Raw genomic sequence first — 16,959 nt, 5'->3', positions numbered from 1 at the left:
CATGTGTGCTGAAAGTAGGTAAAGGACCAAACATGATAGCTTCTCAGTATCTTTATTACAAACCATAGTGCCCCAAAATAGAGAAGATAGGGAAAATTGTCTGCCATAAAGGCAGGGGGAGGGATGGAAACAGATGGGGAGATACTGGGAACATTGGTGGTGAAGAATGTGCACTGGTGGAGGGATGGGTATTTGATCATTGTATAACTAGAACTCAAACATGACATAAGCTTTATAACTATATCTCACAGTGATTCAATAAAAGAAAAAAATAAGAACAAATGATTGAAAAAAATTTTGGTCCTTTTAAGATGAAGCTGAAACACCTCTTCCTGAAACATTTTTCTTGACCTCTCTAATGAAGTTCCAGTTGTGAAATGTTCATAAATTTTTACTACTGCCCTTATTTTTATTAACTTTTTGGTTCTCATTTTGAAGGTCTTTGAGCTTCCCCAATGGATACTCAGTTATGTGTTGAACATAATTTCTATGTACATAATTGAATGTTATTCATATGCACAAAATTATTTCCTTTTAAATATGAAGTCACATGAAATAATTTACAATGAGAAAATTAATATCCCTTAATGTTTAAAGTTAAAGGAAATATGAAAAGAATACTTCATTTTCTATAATTTCTGTTAAAGATAGCCTTTAAAATTTTAAAATAACTTCTGGCTCTGTGTTTGGGGAAAAGGGAATAAAATTTTGTAATGTCTTTTTAGTGAAAAGTTATATAAATACTGTATTTTGTAAAAAATTTCTGAGACTGAAAATGGATGTTGGAACATGCTCTGTGTGTGTGTGACTGGGGGAGAAGGCCCCCTCGGCAATAGCTCTGGAGATGGGGATTGAAAGGTGGAGGGGCTCTGACAGCTGTAGGGGAAGAATCTTGGTACTTTGGTGATGGGTGTGGCATGGCAACATACATTTAAAGAAGAATGAAACTGTATGACTAAAACAATGGTGATGGACATGGCATGGTAACATATATTTAAAGAAGAATGAAACTGTACCTAAAACACACAGCCTTGAAAACCATTATCTAAGTTTAAATTAATTAAAAATGACTTTAAAAATAAATTATCTTTGGGACAGAGAGATAATTCAGAGCTTAAGGTGTCTTGCACATGGCAGACCTAGGTTCAATCCCCAGCACCAAACATGGTCCCCCCCAAGCATTGCTAGGAATTATCTCAGAGCAGAATGATCTCTGAGCCAAAAGCAATCCCGGAGGCACTTTCTGTTCAAAGTTAAAGAACGATATTTTCTATGATTATTGTCATTGTATATGGTCATTTAACTATGATTTGACATAGGTCAAACCATCAAGGTATGTCAAAGTGCCATTTTTGATTCTTAGGAAAACTCCTTCCTGTTCCATTCTTCTTTCTGATCCCCAGAATGTGTTCCATTTGTTCCTTCTTTCTCGTACCCAGAATGTTACCTGAAAAGATGTGTGACCTGAGATCATAGCAACACATCAGGTATGGTGAAGCTGAAAGGACTTTTTAATCTCTACCAATGCAGTGTCCTTACAGCCCTGGCTCATTCCTGCCAAATTCCATTTATATGGAATTATAAAGCCCTTCTGACCAGTGTCATTATTTAGATTTCATCACTTATCACTGAAACTAGTTGTATACAAAATATTCCACAATAGAAAAATGGGCAAGTCAACATACAGTCTCCAAAAGAAAAAAAATGCCATTAGCTTAACAGCACCTAATACATCAAGCCCCAAACGTCAGCATTTTCTACTAATCAAATTATAAAAATCACGAAGATAGTATTTATTACTGGTGATATCACATATTTGTTGAATGCTCCTTGGTTACTGATTTAACTGAAATTTTTATTTCAGTTAGTTGCCTTACCTTAGTTTCCTCAATTGTAAAACTACAGTAATAAACCATAGTTTAAGAGTTTTTAAGTATGATGAGAAAATATGACAGCAATATGTTACCTAGAGTTTTTTATACAGTAGTGTTACATAAAACAAACCCTAAAAAAAGAGCATGTGTTTCAACTCTGAAAACTATATAACAGCTCTAAAAAGTAAATTGGCAATATAAATAGCCTTTAACATATTCCTAATGACTATTACTTGCACTCCTAAGACTTTAGCCTGATTAAGTAATCAGAGACAAACACAAGGGTTATTCAAATAAGATGCTCATTGTAGCATTATTAACTGTAGAAAATTGAAGCAATCTAAATAATAAATGATAAATAACATTTGATACATTATAATATACTAGTATTATTTAATCATGAAAGATAATCATTTTACATAAGTAGGAAATGAAAATGAATTTAAAAATCATCTGACATTTCTGCTTTGGTTAATTGAAATCTCAAAAGTGTAGGAAATTGACAAGACGACAACTTTAGGAACTTTTGTTGCCAGGAGTTACCTCTGAGAAAGAACGAATGATATTTTTACTTTTACTGAAGTAGAGTTCTAAATAACTATCATCCTTATGCCTTTCTCATCAAGATCCTGTTTCTTGAGAGACTCCCACACAATTCCATAAATCAGTGCAATGAAGCACCCAACACCAAAATGAAAAACTTTAATTTCACAAATATATCAAGAGTCACCAATGTCACCAATCTCCCTACTAAAATGCTATCATAAATAAATACTCTGAAATTTAAAAATATTGTAAACAGTTCCAGTTATGACATTGAGAATAGGAAACAATTCAGTTATCTATAAGAGAATATTGATTTTAAAGTTATATAGTACTGATATGGCAAATATATAGTAATTAAAAGCATTTTATTAGTTTTTAAAACATGGAAAAACATGCTCTAATTCAAGCAAATCAATTCACTGTATCACTATATCACTGTCATCTCATTGTTTGTCGATTTACTCAAGTAGGTGCTAGTAATGTCTCTATTTCTCCCAGCCGTGAGATTTTAGCAGCCCCTTCTTTCTCATCTTTTCCCAAAGATTGGAGGCTCTTTCAGGGCCAGGGGAATGAGACCTGTAGTCATTACTGGTTTTGATATATCGAATATGCCATGGGGAGCTTGCCAGGCTCTGCCCCTGCGGAAGGGATACTGTCGGTCGCTTACCAGGCTTTCCGAGAGGCATATATTTATATATTTCTCTCTATGATTGTTGCCTACTGTCTGAACCTCATCAAATATGGTGTAGTAATTATGGAAAATGGGTAGGAAGTGTTTTATAATGTATAATAAATTAGAAGGCAAAATTATATACATGTTACTCTCAACTATACTCAGAAAATAATGTAGTAAAGTAAGAAAAATACAGTTTATTCAGAATGTCATGCATAGTTTTATGTCATTTTCTATAAATATACAAATGATATGAGTTGACTGTGTAAAATATTTAGGGAGACAGAAATATTTGTAAAATATTTTTTAGGGACTGGAGAAATAGTACAACGGGTAAGACACTTGCTTTGCACCTGGGGGACCTACGCTCAATCCCTTGCAACCAGTATGGTCCCCCAAGCACTGCTAGAAGTATTTCTTAAGTGCAGAACCAAGAGTAACCCTTGAGCTTTCTCAGTTGTGGACTAAAAACAACAAAAAAGAGTTTTGAGCTAATTTTCTATACCTTCTATTAAAATATAAACTGAAATGCATTAAAAGTTTGAGTTTATTTAAGTATAAATTAATTGTGAGTATTACCAATCTGAAGTTTAGGATTGCTTTCCTGACAAAACTGTAGGGTGAAGGCACACAGAGAAAAAAGGCTAAATCGAGAGAAATAATCTGATTAACTATAGTCTAAAGGCTGCTTGACTGTGATTGGTTTTCCTTTTTATTTTGCAATCTTGAGCCATTTACACGCCCAGTTTTGGGTTTCCTTCCATTAAGCTACTATGGCATTAGAGTTCATGGTTATAGCCAATATCAACATATATAATTACCAGTTGAGCCCTTCTCACGACATCCAGTTATATTTATGTCATAATTTTTATTGTAAAACTGAAATGATTTTACATGTAAGAATTTGGAGACTGAGCATTGTATAAATTCAATGCAATTCCTATAAGGATACCCATGACATTCTTCAAAGAAATGGAGCAAACACTCTTGAAATTTATATGGAACAATAAGCCCCCACGAATAGCTAAAGCAATTCTTGGGAAAAAGAAAATGGGAGGAATCAACCTCCCGAACTTCAAACTGTACTACAAAGCAGTAATAATTAAAACAGCATGGTACTGGAACAAAGGCAGAACTGCAGACCAATGGAACAGGGTTGAATACACTGACATCTCTCCTCAATCATATGCTCATCTAATCTTTGATAAAGGTGCAAGTAATGTGAAGTGGAGTAAGGAAAGCCTCTTTAATAAACTGTGTTGGCATCACTGGACGGCTACATGCAAAAAAATAGGCTCAGAACTCTGCCTAACACCATGTACAAAAGTAAGATCAAAATGGATTAAAGACCTCAACATCAGACCAGAAACCATAAGGTACATTGAAGATAAAGTTGGCAAAACCCTCCATGACATTGAAGCTAATGGTATCTTCAAAGATGCCACGCCACTGGCCGAGCAAGTGAAAACAGAGATAGATAAATGGGACTATCTTAAACTAAGAAGCTTCTGCACCTCCAAAGAAACAGTGACCAAAATACAAAGACAGTCTACAGAATGGGAAAGGATATTCACCGAATACACATCTGACAAGGGGTTGATATCCAGGATATACAAAATACTGGTTAAACTCCACAAGAAGAAAACATCCAACCCCATCCAAAAATGGGGCAATGAAATGAACAGAAACTTTCTCAAAGAAGAAATCCGAATGGCAAAAAAGCACATGAGAAAATGCTCTACATCATTAATCATCAGGGAGATGCAGATCAAAACCACAATGAGATACCATCTCACACCTCAGAGACTGGCCCACATTCAAAAGAACAAAAGCAACCGATGCTGGCGTGGATGTGGCGAGAAAGGGACACTCCTTCACTGTTGGCGGGAATGTCCACTGGTTCAGCCCTTCTGGAAAACAGTATGGACGATTCTCAAAAAATTAGAAATTGAGCTCCCATTTGACCCAGCAATACCACTCCTGGGAATATATCCCAGAGAGGCAAAAATGTATAGTCGAAGTGACATCTGCACTTGTTTGTTCATTGCAGCACTCTTTACAATAGCCAGAAACTGGAAGAAACCTGAATGCCCAAGAACAGATGACTGGTTAAAGAAACTTTGGTACATCTACACAATGGAGTACTATGTAGCTCTTAGAAAAGATGAAGTCATGAAATTTACATACAAGTGGTACAATATGGAAAGTATCATGCTAAGCGAAATGAGTCAGAAAGAGAGGGATAGACATAGAAAGATTGCATTCATCTGGGGGATATAAAGTAACAAAGTATGAGATTAATACCCAAGAATAGCTGAGATCAGCACCAGGAGGATTACTCCATAACTTAGAGGCCAGCCGGGTATCCTAGAGGAAAGGGCTGTTCAGATAGAGAAGGGAGCACCAAATAAAGGATGTTTGGAGGATCCTCCCAGGAGGGGAGATGCATGTAGAAAGTAGACTATGGACTGAACATGTTTGCCACTCAATGCCTCTTTTGCAGACCACAACACCCAAAAGGAGAGAGAGAACACAGGGGATTGCCCTGCCACAGAGACAGGGGGTATGGGGGGATGGGGGTGGGAGGGATATTATCCATGGTGGTGGAAAATGGGCACTGGTGGAGGGATGGGTATCTGATCATTGTATAATTGAAACCAAAGCACAAAAAATTGTAAATCTACAACTTTAAAAAAAATAAAATAAAATAAAGGGGAAAAAAAAAGGGAAAAAAAAGAATTTGGAGACTGAATGATGAGCCAATAATTAAAATAAGAGATTTTTTTATTGAAAATCTCTTCTGATTTTTATTCCAGTGTTGCTAGAAAATGTTGGAGAAGAACTAGATCCTATACTGGAGCCTCTTCTACTAAAACAGACTTTTAAGCAGGGTGGAAGTACTTGTATCCGACTTGGAGACTCTACCATTGAATATGCACCAGACTTCCGCTTTTATATCACCACCAAGCTGCGAAATCCTCATTATCTGCCTGAAACATCAGTAAAGGCATGTACTAAAATTATTTCTCATCAAATTTTATTTATTTATTTGTTTTATTAAGGGGGATTTTTGGGTCGCACCTGTGATGCTCAGGTGTTACCCTGACTTTACACTCAAGAATTACTCTTGATAATTTTCAGGGGACCATATGGGATGTGAAGGATCAAACCTGGGTCAGCCGCATGCAAGGCAAATGCTCTAGCCTCCCAAACTATATTGATGACTATATTTTCACTCTGAGTTATAAGCAAAGCAGGTTCTCCTTAGAAAAAACTTCTTTTGTCCTTTTCTGGCATTCTGGCATTTCCTAAAATTGCTATAATTTCCAAATATTGCTTTTGTGTGTGCAGAAAAGTGAAAAAGGAGCCATCTGTATGCAGTGAAAAAAGATCATTAACATATATATATTTCCACAATCATATTATTCACAGATTTTCATTGTTAAAATTAATACTCATATGCATATTCTTTGTAACAAAAATTATATGCCAATTATTGGAGTTCAGTGACACAATTTCATTCTTTCTCAGAAAAAAGATGTATTTGGATTTTGTGTAGTTAGTTAAAAGAACTGTTTTTCAGTAATAGTTCTTTTAAGACACACAACATCCCTTGAACAAATGGAGTTACCTCAAGTTTTAGTAAATGACCAGTTTGACTTGAGATCTGCAGCTGGAAGTGATTCCATTTTTATTTCTAGTTCTTCGCCCTGGTGGGAATTCAGCAAATGTTTGTAGAATGAGTACATGAGTGAGGGTGGGAGGAATAAATATTACTTATAGTCCCAAGCAGGAAGAGATGTTAAGAAATACTCACTTGGGTTTGATTTTTCACTTTTTTGTTGTTTGTTATTGGGATGACTGGGAGACACCCCCATACTTGGCTGTGGTGCTTCTTTGGTTGCAGGACTCACACACCTAGCCCAAGGCTGAATGGGCATGACACATCTTTCATTTATGCTACTTGCTCATGGATTCACTATGGGCCACACACATTAATGGCAATGCTCACATGTACCTGACTATGAAGTTTTGGAGATCACACTGATTTGGGTGTCTTGTGACTGGAGGATCTCCTGCTTGCTGTCAGCAGCAGGAGTTGGGCTAAGCTCCTTACATTTTCAAAGCAGGAGTGTCAGTCCCTGAGCCATTTTCCGGACCTTCCTTTACATTTTGGAAACTACATATAGGTTTACACAGAGTTCACATTTGGGGGGAACTATTTAAATGGGTGTAGGCATTGATCTGCAGTGGGGCAGAGGAAGCACTGAGATGCGATCCTTTATTCCCTCCCAATGAATAAACAAGACTGAATAAACAAGGCTTCACCTTTCCAGAGGTTTACATTGTCAGTAACATGTGTGTGAAGTGACTGCACTAGCACTAGGAAGTCTGAGGCACTGTACCCTGGAAGTTCAGAGTTAGGGATGTAATTAAGTTGGGCTTTCAGGGATACCAGAAAGACTGGGTGAAAGGAAGGGTGATAGTTGAATGAGTTTTTATTAAATAGTATTAAAGTATGGGATTCATTGTGCAGTTTTTAATAAAAATATTATCCAAGCACCCCCAAATTGTGTATTTTCTATTTACTTATTAATAGAAACAATATCCTGTCAGTAGATAAAAGCATGAATTCTGGAACCTCAACTCTCTTGGTTCAAATCTCTACTGTATCACTTGCCACCAATGTGACTTTGACCATTGATTTTGCTTCTTTGGCTTAGTTCTCTAGATTGTTAAATGGAAATAATAGTGATCACATGGAGTGATACAAAGACTAAGTAAATGATGTAAAATGCTTAGAAAAGTCCCAGAGCATAGTGTATGAGTGTTAACTGCTGGCAGTTATTCTTCATTTTTTCAAAGATAAATGAGATTAAAATGAAACAAAAATTGATCAATTCTAACCAAATAATCTTTAATTTTTTTCTTTTTTTTTGTTCTGATTTGGTTCATGGGGGCGGGGGCACACATCAGCTATGCTCAGTGCTTACTCTTGACTCTGTGCTCAGGGATTACTCCTGGAGAATCCCTGGGAGCCATATGTGGTGTCAAGGATCAAACATGAAGCATAGCTGCAAGTATTGTGCTTGCCCTCCAACCCCACCAAATTATTTTTTAAATAAATGACGAAAGACACTTATTTTTTGAGAGAAACTATCACACATGGCATGAGAAATTCTTAGTTCACTAATAGCTCGGTAGAGTAGAAGTCATTAGGGATGAAACTGATCTATGATTCAGTATTAAAATCTTATGATCCCTGGAGTGTCATACTGCTTCCTTATTTTTAATTGCCAAGATTGATTAAACAGGGATTAGGAAACAGAATGAGGCAGTTACTTGTTTTCATTTACAAATTAAAATGCTTCTTCTTGATTCTGTTAGGAGTTTTTTATATATGTTTTTCAAAAGTATGCAAAGGACAAAATCATGCTACTTAAATACTTTTGAATGTAAGGAAAAATAAAGTTAGAAAATAATATTTGTATGAACACAAATGTTTATGATTGAGTAGTTAGGTTCCTAAAATCTTTATCACAGAAAATCCAATATTAATGTATTCTGAGTGAATACCTCCTTGTTTGAATTCAATAGGTAAACATTTTAAAACATGTATTTTACTAAACATTATGAATGTGGATTGGGAAGTGAAGCAAATGTAATCTGTGCACACTTATTTTCTCAATCTAGCCCACCCCCAAAATCTTATTACAATTTTTTCCAAATAATTACCAAGGCAGTAGATAATTGCATAACATTTATGAGCTTTTCAAATTGCTCGATTTGAAGAATCTTATTGTCTCATCTAAATTTATAATTATACCTGTGTAACCTGTACTGAGAAGCTTCCAAACCTTCCTGTGAGGTAGTGAGAGAACCAATACTTAGCCCAGAGGACACCACCCTAGAGAAGGTGCCCAGGTCTCAGGGGAGGAAGGAATTAACTTCCTACAGGTATTGTAGTAACCCATCAGCAGGGAATTTTGTTCCAAAAATTACTCTGTTCCTGAATAAGAAATATTGGCTTATGAAGAGAGATAGAAAAATCCATTTTTCTTCCTACTCAGTGGCTAGTATGCTGAACACATGGAGGAAAAGACAAAGACACCCCCCCCCCCCAAAAAAAAAGAGTACAGCAGCATTGGGAACAGTGTTACCTATTTTGATTTAAGAAATAACAAGACTTAGAGAGCAATACTACAGCGGGCAAAGGCTTGCATTACAAGTGGTTGACCAGGTTCTATCCCTGGTACCACGTATTCCAAGCCCAGCCAGGAGCAATCCCTGAACACAACTGGATGTACCCTTCTCCACTCCGTATTCCCCTGTCCCCTCCAAAGAAAGGACTTTTGCTTGTGCAGTGCATCGTTTATAAACTAAATAAAACCACCATAATGATAAAGAACTTATCAGAATCTGAAAAACAACATTTAACCATGTACTTTTTAAAACTCTTATATGTATAGGCAAATAATGATTATCCTTAGGAGCAAGAGTAGTGGCTGATCCCAGAGATGTGCAGTTTCTATAGTTTCATAAGCATTGGTGCTGGAACCCAGGCCTCTGCACTGTAATAGACACTAGTCTGATGTAGAGTTGAATCTGGTGTATTGATGTCTAGAGAGCAGTTTGGGCAGAATAAACCTTGAAGACCAGAAAGAAGCTGTGAAATGGCAGTAAGCCTTCCAGTAAGTTGGCATTATTATATTTGGGTTCATTTTAACTTGCCTGTAGTTTGCACATTTGAGTTGTTTTCTTCTGCTCCACTAGTGGTCCCATTTGAAACTCCTGATATTTTTTAAAGTCTTAGATTTGTATAATCCCCAAATGACAACATTTCTTTTTAGCTCCTGAAAATCTACAAATTCAGTTACAAGATATATTTACATTTTTAAACGTGATGCTAGAGTATTGAAGTGGTGTAAATTGGGTCTAGAAGAATAATTCCAATTAAGGAATCTTCTTTCATTAGAAAAATAATGAAAATGGGAACAGTATTATTGAGTTACCGCTTATGGTTTATGGAAGTTGCTAAAATATTTAAAAGACATTAACATTCTAATAATGATTATTGTAACCATTGAAATGTGTTTATCTGAGAAGAAGAAATACAGAATAAAAAAGTTATCCTCAATTGCCCATAATCTATGAAGAATATTTTGCAAGTTCTCTCCAATGATGGAATAGTGAATTTTCCCATTCTATTTTATGTGATTTTCTGTTCTCTGCTTCTTTGCCTTTATTTATACTGTTTTCTTTACCTGGAGAAATCATTCTTAACACTAGTTGAGCATTAAAGCAATCTGGGGAGTTTATAAACTTTCAGTACCTATACTGTACTCCAGGACAAATAAACCAAGCTCTCCGAAAATGAAACTCAGATGCCCATCATTTTTTTTTTGGGGGGGGTGGAACAACTTTTTTTTTTACCCATTTTAAAAAATTTTTTATTTTCAAAAGTTTTTCACAGTAATTGATTACATTCAATATTTCAACACCAGTCCCACCACCATTACACCTTCCCACCACCATTATTTCTATTTTCTTATGACTACTCAAGGCAGATGCTAAATAATTTATTTTGTATTGCTTGTTATGAATAATTGACTGAAAATGATCCAGAAAGGTTTCCTTAGAGGAAAGTGTGTGGAAATTGTTGTATCTCATCTTGGAGCCATTAAAGCCCAGTATAAGAGATCACTAACATGTTGTTAGAGTTTGAGCCTTGTGTGTTAATATATATTATATATATGTGTGTAAACATATGTGTGTATGTATACATATGTACATATACATATTAATCAAGATCAGTTGTCTTCTGCCTTACACTCCATCGACTAGTGTGCTACTCTTGGTATATCAGTGATGCCCGTCATTTTTAAACCATGCAAAATCCTAATAGGTGAACTAGTAGTTAAGATTGAAATAGTAGCCATGGTTAAAACCTTGGTCTATAATGTTGTCTTCTTTTATATTTAACTAATTTAATCACCTGGTAAATTTCAGATCTAGTGTCTTTTGTTTGGGGGATGGCTTTCATGACTTCCTCTGTACTCCTGGACCATCACATACTTACCATTTCAGAGTTCTTATTTTATAAGATGCCATTTGTATGCCTGTTTTTCTGATTAGACTAAAACTCCGTAAGGGCAGGGACCCATATCATCCTCTACTGTGATTCAGGCTCTGTGTCTGATTTACAGATACTATTACATAATTTTTTATTTTTATTTTTGGTTTTTGACCATACCTAGCTGTGCTCAGGTCTTACTCCTAGCTCTGCACTCAGAAATCACTCCTGGTGGTGCTCGAGACATAATATAGGATGCCAGGGATGAAACACAGGCTGACATGTACAAGACAAGAACCCCACCCACTGTATTATCTCTCCAGCCAGAAGCTATTATTTTACATGAAGATCCTTGAAGGAATAATCCGAAAATGATTAAAGTTATAGGGATAGGAATAGAATAAATCTTATTTTTTCCATGGAGGAGGAACATTACATTGTAATCATTAATGTTTGTAGAGATTATCCACTTTGTGTGACTCATCCGAGTCAATAAATCAAAGAATTCAGGTAGCTTTGCTTAAAATATTTTGCTGTAGTCTTGGAGACATTTGAGTGAATCCAGAAATTCATACACTGTAATGTGTGCTTTGAGGAATAAGAAACCCAAGAAATAAATATAGTAAGTATCCCATGGAGGTAGGGAAGGTAGAACCATATCTGGTGTCCAAGAAAGTGTCCAAGAAGAGATACAGCTTGATCCCCACATGGGCAGATAAATTAGCAGTTGAATTGCTAGCTTAACGAGGGAAAGAGCATCCCAAGCAAAGCAAATATCTGAAGCACATAGTAGATCAGAGTTGTTCTGTAGGGATTGATTCCACAATTAGTTCAAGGAAGCTCAAAGGAAAGACTCATGAAAGGGAAGAATAGGATGTCTTGTTCAAGAAGTAAATGAAAACCTTAACTCAGGGAATGGTGTGATGGAACATGCAGACTGCAAAGTAAGTGTTTAAAAAATGGTGGAGGGTTTCAAATTAAGCTAGGTGAAATAACTGATGAACTTATGACTTCATTGGTGATCAAAGAAGTTTTCAAGGTTTATTGCTGTGTGCATTAAGGGGTATAAAGAAGCAGGGATGGAAGCAGATTGTAGAAAGCTGAAAACTTAAACAAGGTGTGTCAGAAAGGTTATGTAATTGTCAGTAATGACATTGTCATTGAGTATAGTTTTTTTTTTTTGCTTTTTTGGGTAACACCCAGAGATGCACAGGGGTTACTCCTGGCTCTGCACTCAGGAATCACCCCTGGCAGCACTCAGGGGACCATATGGGATGCTGGGAATCAAACCCGGGTCAGCCGAGTGCAAGGCAAACCCGCTGTGCTATTGCTCCAGCCCTGTCAGTGAGTATAGTTTTAAAGACACAAAGATTTTTATGTAACTGGAAGGGACTGCTTGAATAAAACAATGAGGCTCTGATCAGTTTGGGGACTAGAGCTGTCAGAAATTAAACAGATTTGAAATAAGAACAAAATGATCACTATGTAATAACCCTTGAAGTATTAATACATTTAAGATAGAACTAGTTTTAACCCATTAATTAAACTTATGAGTCTGTAGTCTCTCAGATTCCACACTTGAGCCTCTAGTAAAGAGAGCCTTTTCTCCCTTTCCCTTTCCTTTGTGATACCGTTGTGATGGAGGATTGCAATCCGCACTAGAGGCTCTGTGCTCCTTCACACTCAGTTATGGTGCAGCCGAGTGTATACATATTATTGGGACACCCGGGGTCCCCAACAGCAGCACTGCGGAGATTGTACTCAGCATGTGAGGGCAGTGCTGGGGATTGAATTCAGGGCAGATGTTCAGTCCCCCAGCCTCGGGACTCTATCTTAAGGTTAATACCTGCAGCAGATGTGCAGAGACTTTCCCAATAGAAATGATGTGACTTGTGGATTCCTTCATGTGCAGGTAACATTATTAAATTTCATGATAACTTCTGAAGGAATGCAGGACCAGCTTTTGGGAATTGTTGTGGCTCGTGAAAGACCAGACCTCGAGGAAGAAAAACAAGCCTTGATCTTGCAAGGAGCTGAAAATAAAAGGTTTTAAGCATTATAAAATATAGGATTGGTTTTAATTATTTTATGGATCAACCTAGAGTTAAACAAAGTACGTTTTAAAGGTCTATCTCCTTAGATTTAAGAAGCCCACTAAATCATAAATCTTAGGAGGAAATGATAAGGCATCGTGGTGACTATGTTAAAAAGCTGCATCCCAGGGTATAAGATTTTTCACGTGTCATTTCTTAGGTGTTGCAAGAACTAGATGTTGCCACAGATGATAGTAAGAATTTTTGACATGCTTAACAAAGATTCACCGTTCATTATGTAATGGAGATGACCTGTCTTTATTGGGGCACCATATGAATGGATAGTTTCCATCCCAATTTCATTCATAATATTTGTATCATAGCTAGAAATGGAAAAGCTCTATAAGTCATGAAATTTTTCAGAACATAAATGCTGTGATAACTTCTGTTGACTCCAGGCTGAGATACTTAATAGCAGAATAGATTGGCTTATCATCTCACTTTCTCTGGTTACCACATAAATGATCATTAGAAGGAAAAGTAGAACAGAAAGCCCTGTCTTTTGACATTTTTTGATAAGAAATTAATTATATAACATTATGGTAAGGAATATTTGTCACAAAGTAATGCGATTCTTTAAGTTACAAGCACTTTGTTTCTTATGAGAGAATGTATATGTGAAGTGATTTTAAATGATTCTTTCTTCTTCTAAGAAAATTATGTTTTATTCCAGGCAGTTAAAAGAAATAGAAGACAAGATTTTAGAAGTTCTTTCATCTTCCGAAGGCAATATATTAGAAGATGAAACTGCTATTAAGATATTATCTTCCTCCAAGGCTTTAGCTAATGAGATTTCTCAAAAGCAGGAAGTAGCCGAAGAGACAGAGAGAAAAATTGATAATGCCCGCATGGGCTATCGTCCTATTGCAATCCATTCCACCATCCTATTTTTCTCTATTGCTGATTTAGCTAACATTGAGCCCATGTACCAATATTCATTAACCTGGTTTATTAACCTCTTCATCCTGTCTATAGAAAATTCAGAGAAATCTGACATTTTATCAGAGAGGTATGTAAAAACAATACTAATTAATAATGACATTAACTAATTAGTGCATTAAATCTAATAATAACTAATGATGACTTTTGTTGATTCAAAATGGTGTGAGCAGTACAACCACATAGCTAAATGTGCTGTTATTCATTGTATCAGAAATAATTTTGCTATGAAATTGAACATATGTGACCAAATTTAGTCTGCCAGAGTTGCTTATTAAGATATAGAGTTGTATCTTAATATAATTTCTTAATATTGTAGCTTAATATAATTATATCTGAATACAAATGAAGAAAATTTACTTTTACGTGTGACAAAAATTATTTTCATGTAGATATAAAAGTAGTATTTTTAAAATGTATTACTCTTACTCCATCCAGAAGTTACAAAATCATATTTTAACATAAGTCTCATGAAGGAACAAAGTTAAAAAAAAAAACCTTCAGGGCTATAGCGATACCATAGGGGTAGGGCATTTGCCTTGTATGCGACTGACCTGGGTTTGATTCCCACCATCCCATATGGTCCCCCGAGCACTGCCAGGAGTAATTCGTGCAGAGCCAGGAGTAACCTCTGAGCACTGAGCATCACTGGGTGTGACCCAAAAAGCAGAAGAAAAAAAAACCCTTTTTGTGATTGTCTGTGTTACTCATATCTATATACTAAAAAAATCTGACTCTTGTATGTTAAGATCAGTAATAGAATTAAATGAAAATAAAATTTCTGGTCTTATTATCAGTAAGGTAGTTTTTAGTTTTATACAAAGATATAAGTCATATATGACATAAAATTACTTCTTGAACAAAGAAAATAATTCATTGCATTCTTTGCCATTTATAACTTTATTGATCACTATGAAGTTAAATGCTTCAATTTCATTATAATGCTGCTAAATAGAATTCCAATATACTACTACACCAAGAAATTTTTTTGTTGTAGTAGTAGCTGAGGTCACACTGCTACAGTTCTATCAATTAATGTTTATGTTTTTGGTATACAAAGTTAATACTTCTCCGTCATCAAGGGACCAAAGATTCTCTACCACTGTTCCTAAAGTCACTTTTTGGCTACCTCTTCCTTCCCCTTCCCTGTGCCGCCTCGCTTCTATCCTGTATTTGCCCTTCTGTCCAACACTTCATTTAACATGATGCACATTAAGAAAATCTTCAAGACACTCTTACTTAATTTTGTAAAAAGACTTACTTTTTCAGTAAAATCAAAGGTAAGAGCTAGCCCCATTCAGAAACTAAAGATTGAATGGTTTCTCCTATAAATCATTTGTTTATCTGACAGTCATGATCAATACTACCTTGAATAGTGGGGTCTAATTATTTCATAGGCCAAAAGCATGTGATTGTAACATGAAATCAACGATTTTTTAGAATTTTAATATTGGTCTCAAATTATTTCTCATTTATATTTACTCAAAATAAAAATGCATTTTGTTTTTAGACCGTTATTCATAGTTTAATTGTTTCATTAACATTTTTATTTAAAAAGGATGCACTATCAAATATCCACAAAGTTTTAAATCATTAATTTATAAAAGTTTAAGTGCATTTGGATTTTATAGAAATATAGTTATCACACATATAATATGTAAAGAAACAAAAATTAAACTAGAGATATTTTTCTGTATCAGAACCAAACTGAACTCTTTCTTTGTGTATGTAGTATTTCATATGTGTAATATATGAAGTACATTTTACACATTTCTATCAATATAACTTTCTACATGTTAAATATTCTTTGAAAACATTATTTATAGAGGACACAGTTTACAATTTATGAAAGTACTATACTTTTTTTTTATTAGTGAATCACCATAAGGTACAGTCACATACTTATAAACTTTCGTACTTTCATTTCAGTCATACAATGATCGAGTACCCATCCCTCCACCAGTGCCCATTCTCCACCACAGATTATCCCAGTATCCCTCCCACCACCCCCACCCCATCCCCCCTTCCCTACCCTGCCTCTGTGGCAGGGCATCCCCTTTTGTTCTCTCTTTCCTTTTGGATTTTGTAGTTTGGAAGCACTATGCTTTTTATGGTAAGACTTGTAAATAGTTTATAAATAATATACTAATTTAGCTGTGTACACATGGTTAATTTTTACCTAGTGCTAGAATCCCCAAATTAGGACAAAATTATTTTCTTCTTTCACATGTGTGATATCAATTCCTTTCCTGGAAGGTTTTACAAATGTGCTACTCCATCAGAGGCTTTATCTTATATCATTGTATTAAGTATAGACATTGAGAATTATCACCTTTATTCTCTCTCATGGTAACGTATTATTGATATATTTTAATCAACATTTTATCAATAAGGTTGAATTTGAATTTCTAATATGATTGCCCTAATTATTTATCCTTTAGTTCATCCATATATAAGAGGATATTTGTCTTCAAATGAAGAATTTTAATTTTATTCCATAAAGTCTAAATCTGAATCACTTTATTAATTGTATTTGCTACAGATGAGATAAATGCCAACTATGAAAGACCACCTATTAACATAATAATGAGTATAGGAATAGTCTTCAGGAATTCAACTGCTTTTTTTACTTTAAGGGTTCTCTCTACCAAATCTCTTTTTTAAGATTTCTTTTTTTTTGGGAGGGGGGGTCACACCCAGCGATGCACAGGAGTCACTCTTGGTTTATTCACTCAGGAATTACCCCTGGCGGTGCTCAGG

At 35.5% G+C, this 16,959-nt stretch overlaps 1 protein-coding gene across 1 annotated transcript in view; it reads left to right on the top strand.

Annotated features, from left to right (window-relative positions):
- DNAH7 (dynein axonemal heavy chain 7) overlaps positions 1–16,959 on the top strand; it is a 277,547-nt gene that overhangs the window by 200,398 nt on the left and 60,190 nt on the right. Inside the window, exons 48-50 of the mRNA XM_056111947.1 lie at positions 5,910–6,100; positions 13,080–13,213; positions 13,934–14,269. Of these exons, the coding sequence (XP_055967922.1) occupies positions 5,910–6,100; positions 13,080–13,213; positions 13,934–14,269 (661 nt within the window). The remainder of the gene's footprint in view (positions 1–5,909; positions 6,101–13,079; positions 13,214–13,933; positions 14,270–16,959) is intronic.

This window comes from Sorex fumeus, unplaced genomic scaffold, assembly GCF_029834395.1.
Source record: "Sorex fumeus unplaced genomic scaffold, SorFum_2.1 ptg000014l, whole genome shotgun sequence".
Taxonomy (NCBI): domain Eukaryota; kingdom Metazoa; phylum Chordata; class Mammalia; order Eulipotyphla; family Soricidae; genus Sorex; species Sorex fumeus.
The sequence above is the reverse complement of the archived record's forward strand: the minus strand, read 5'-3'. Positions and strand labels throughout refer to the sequence as shown.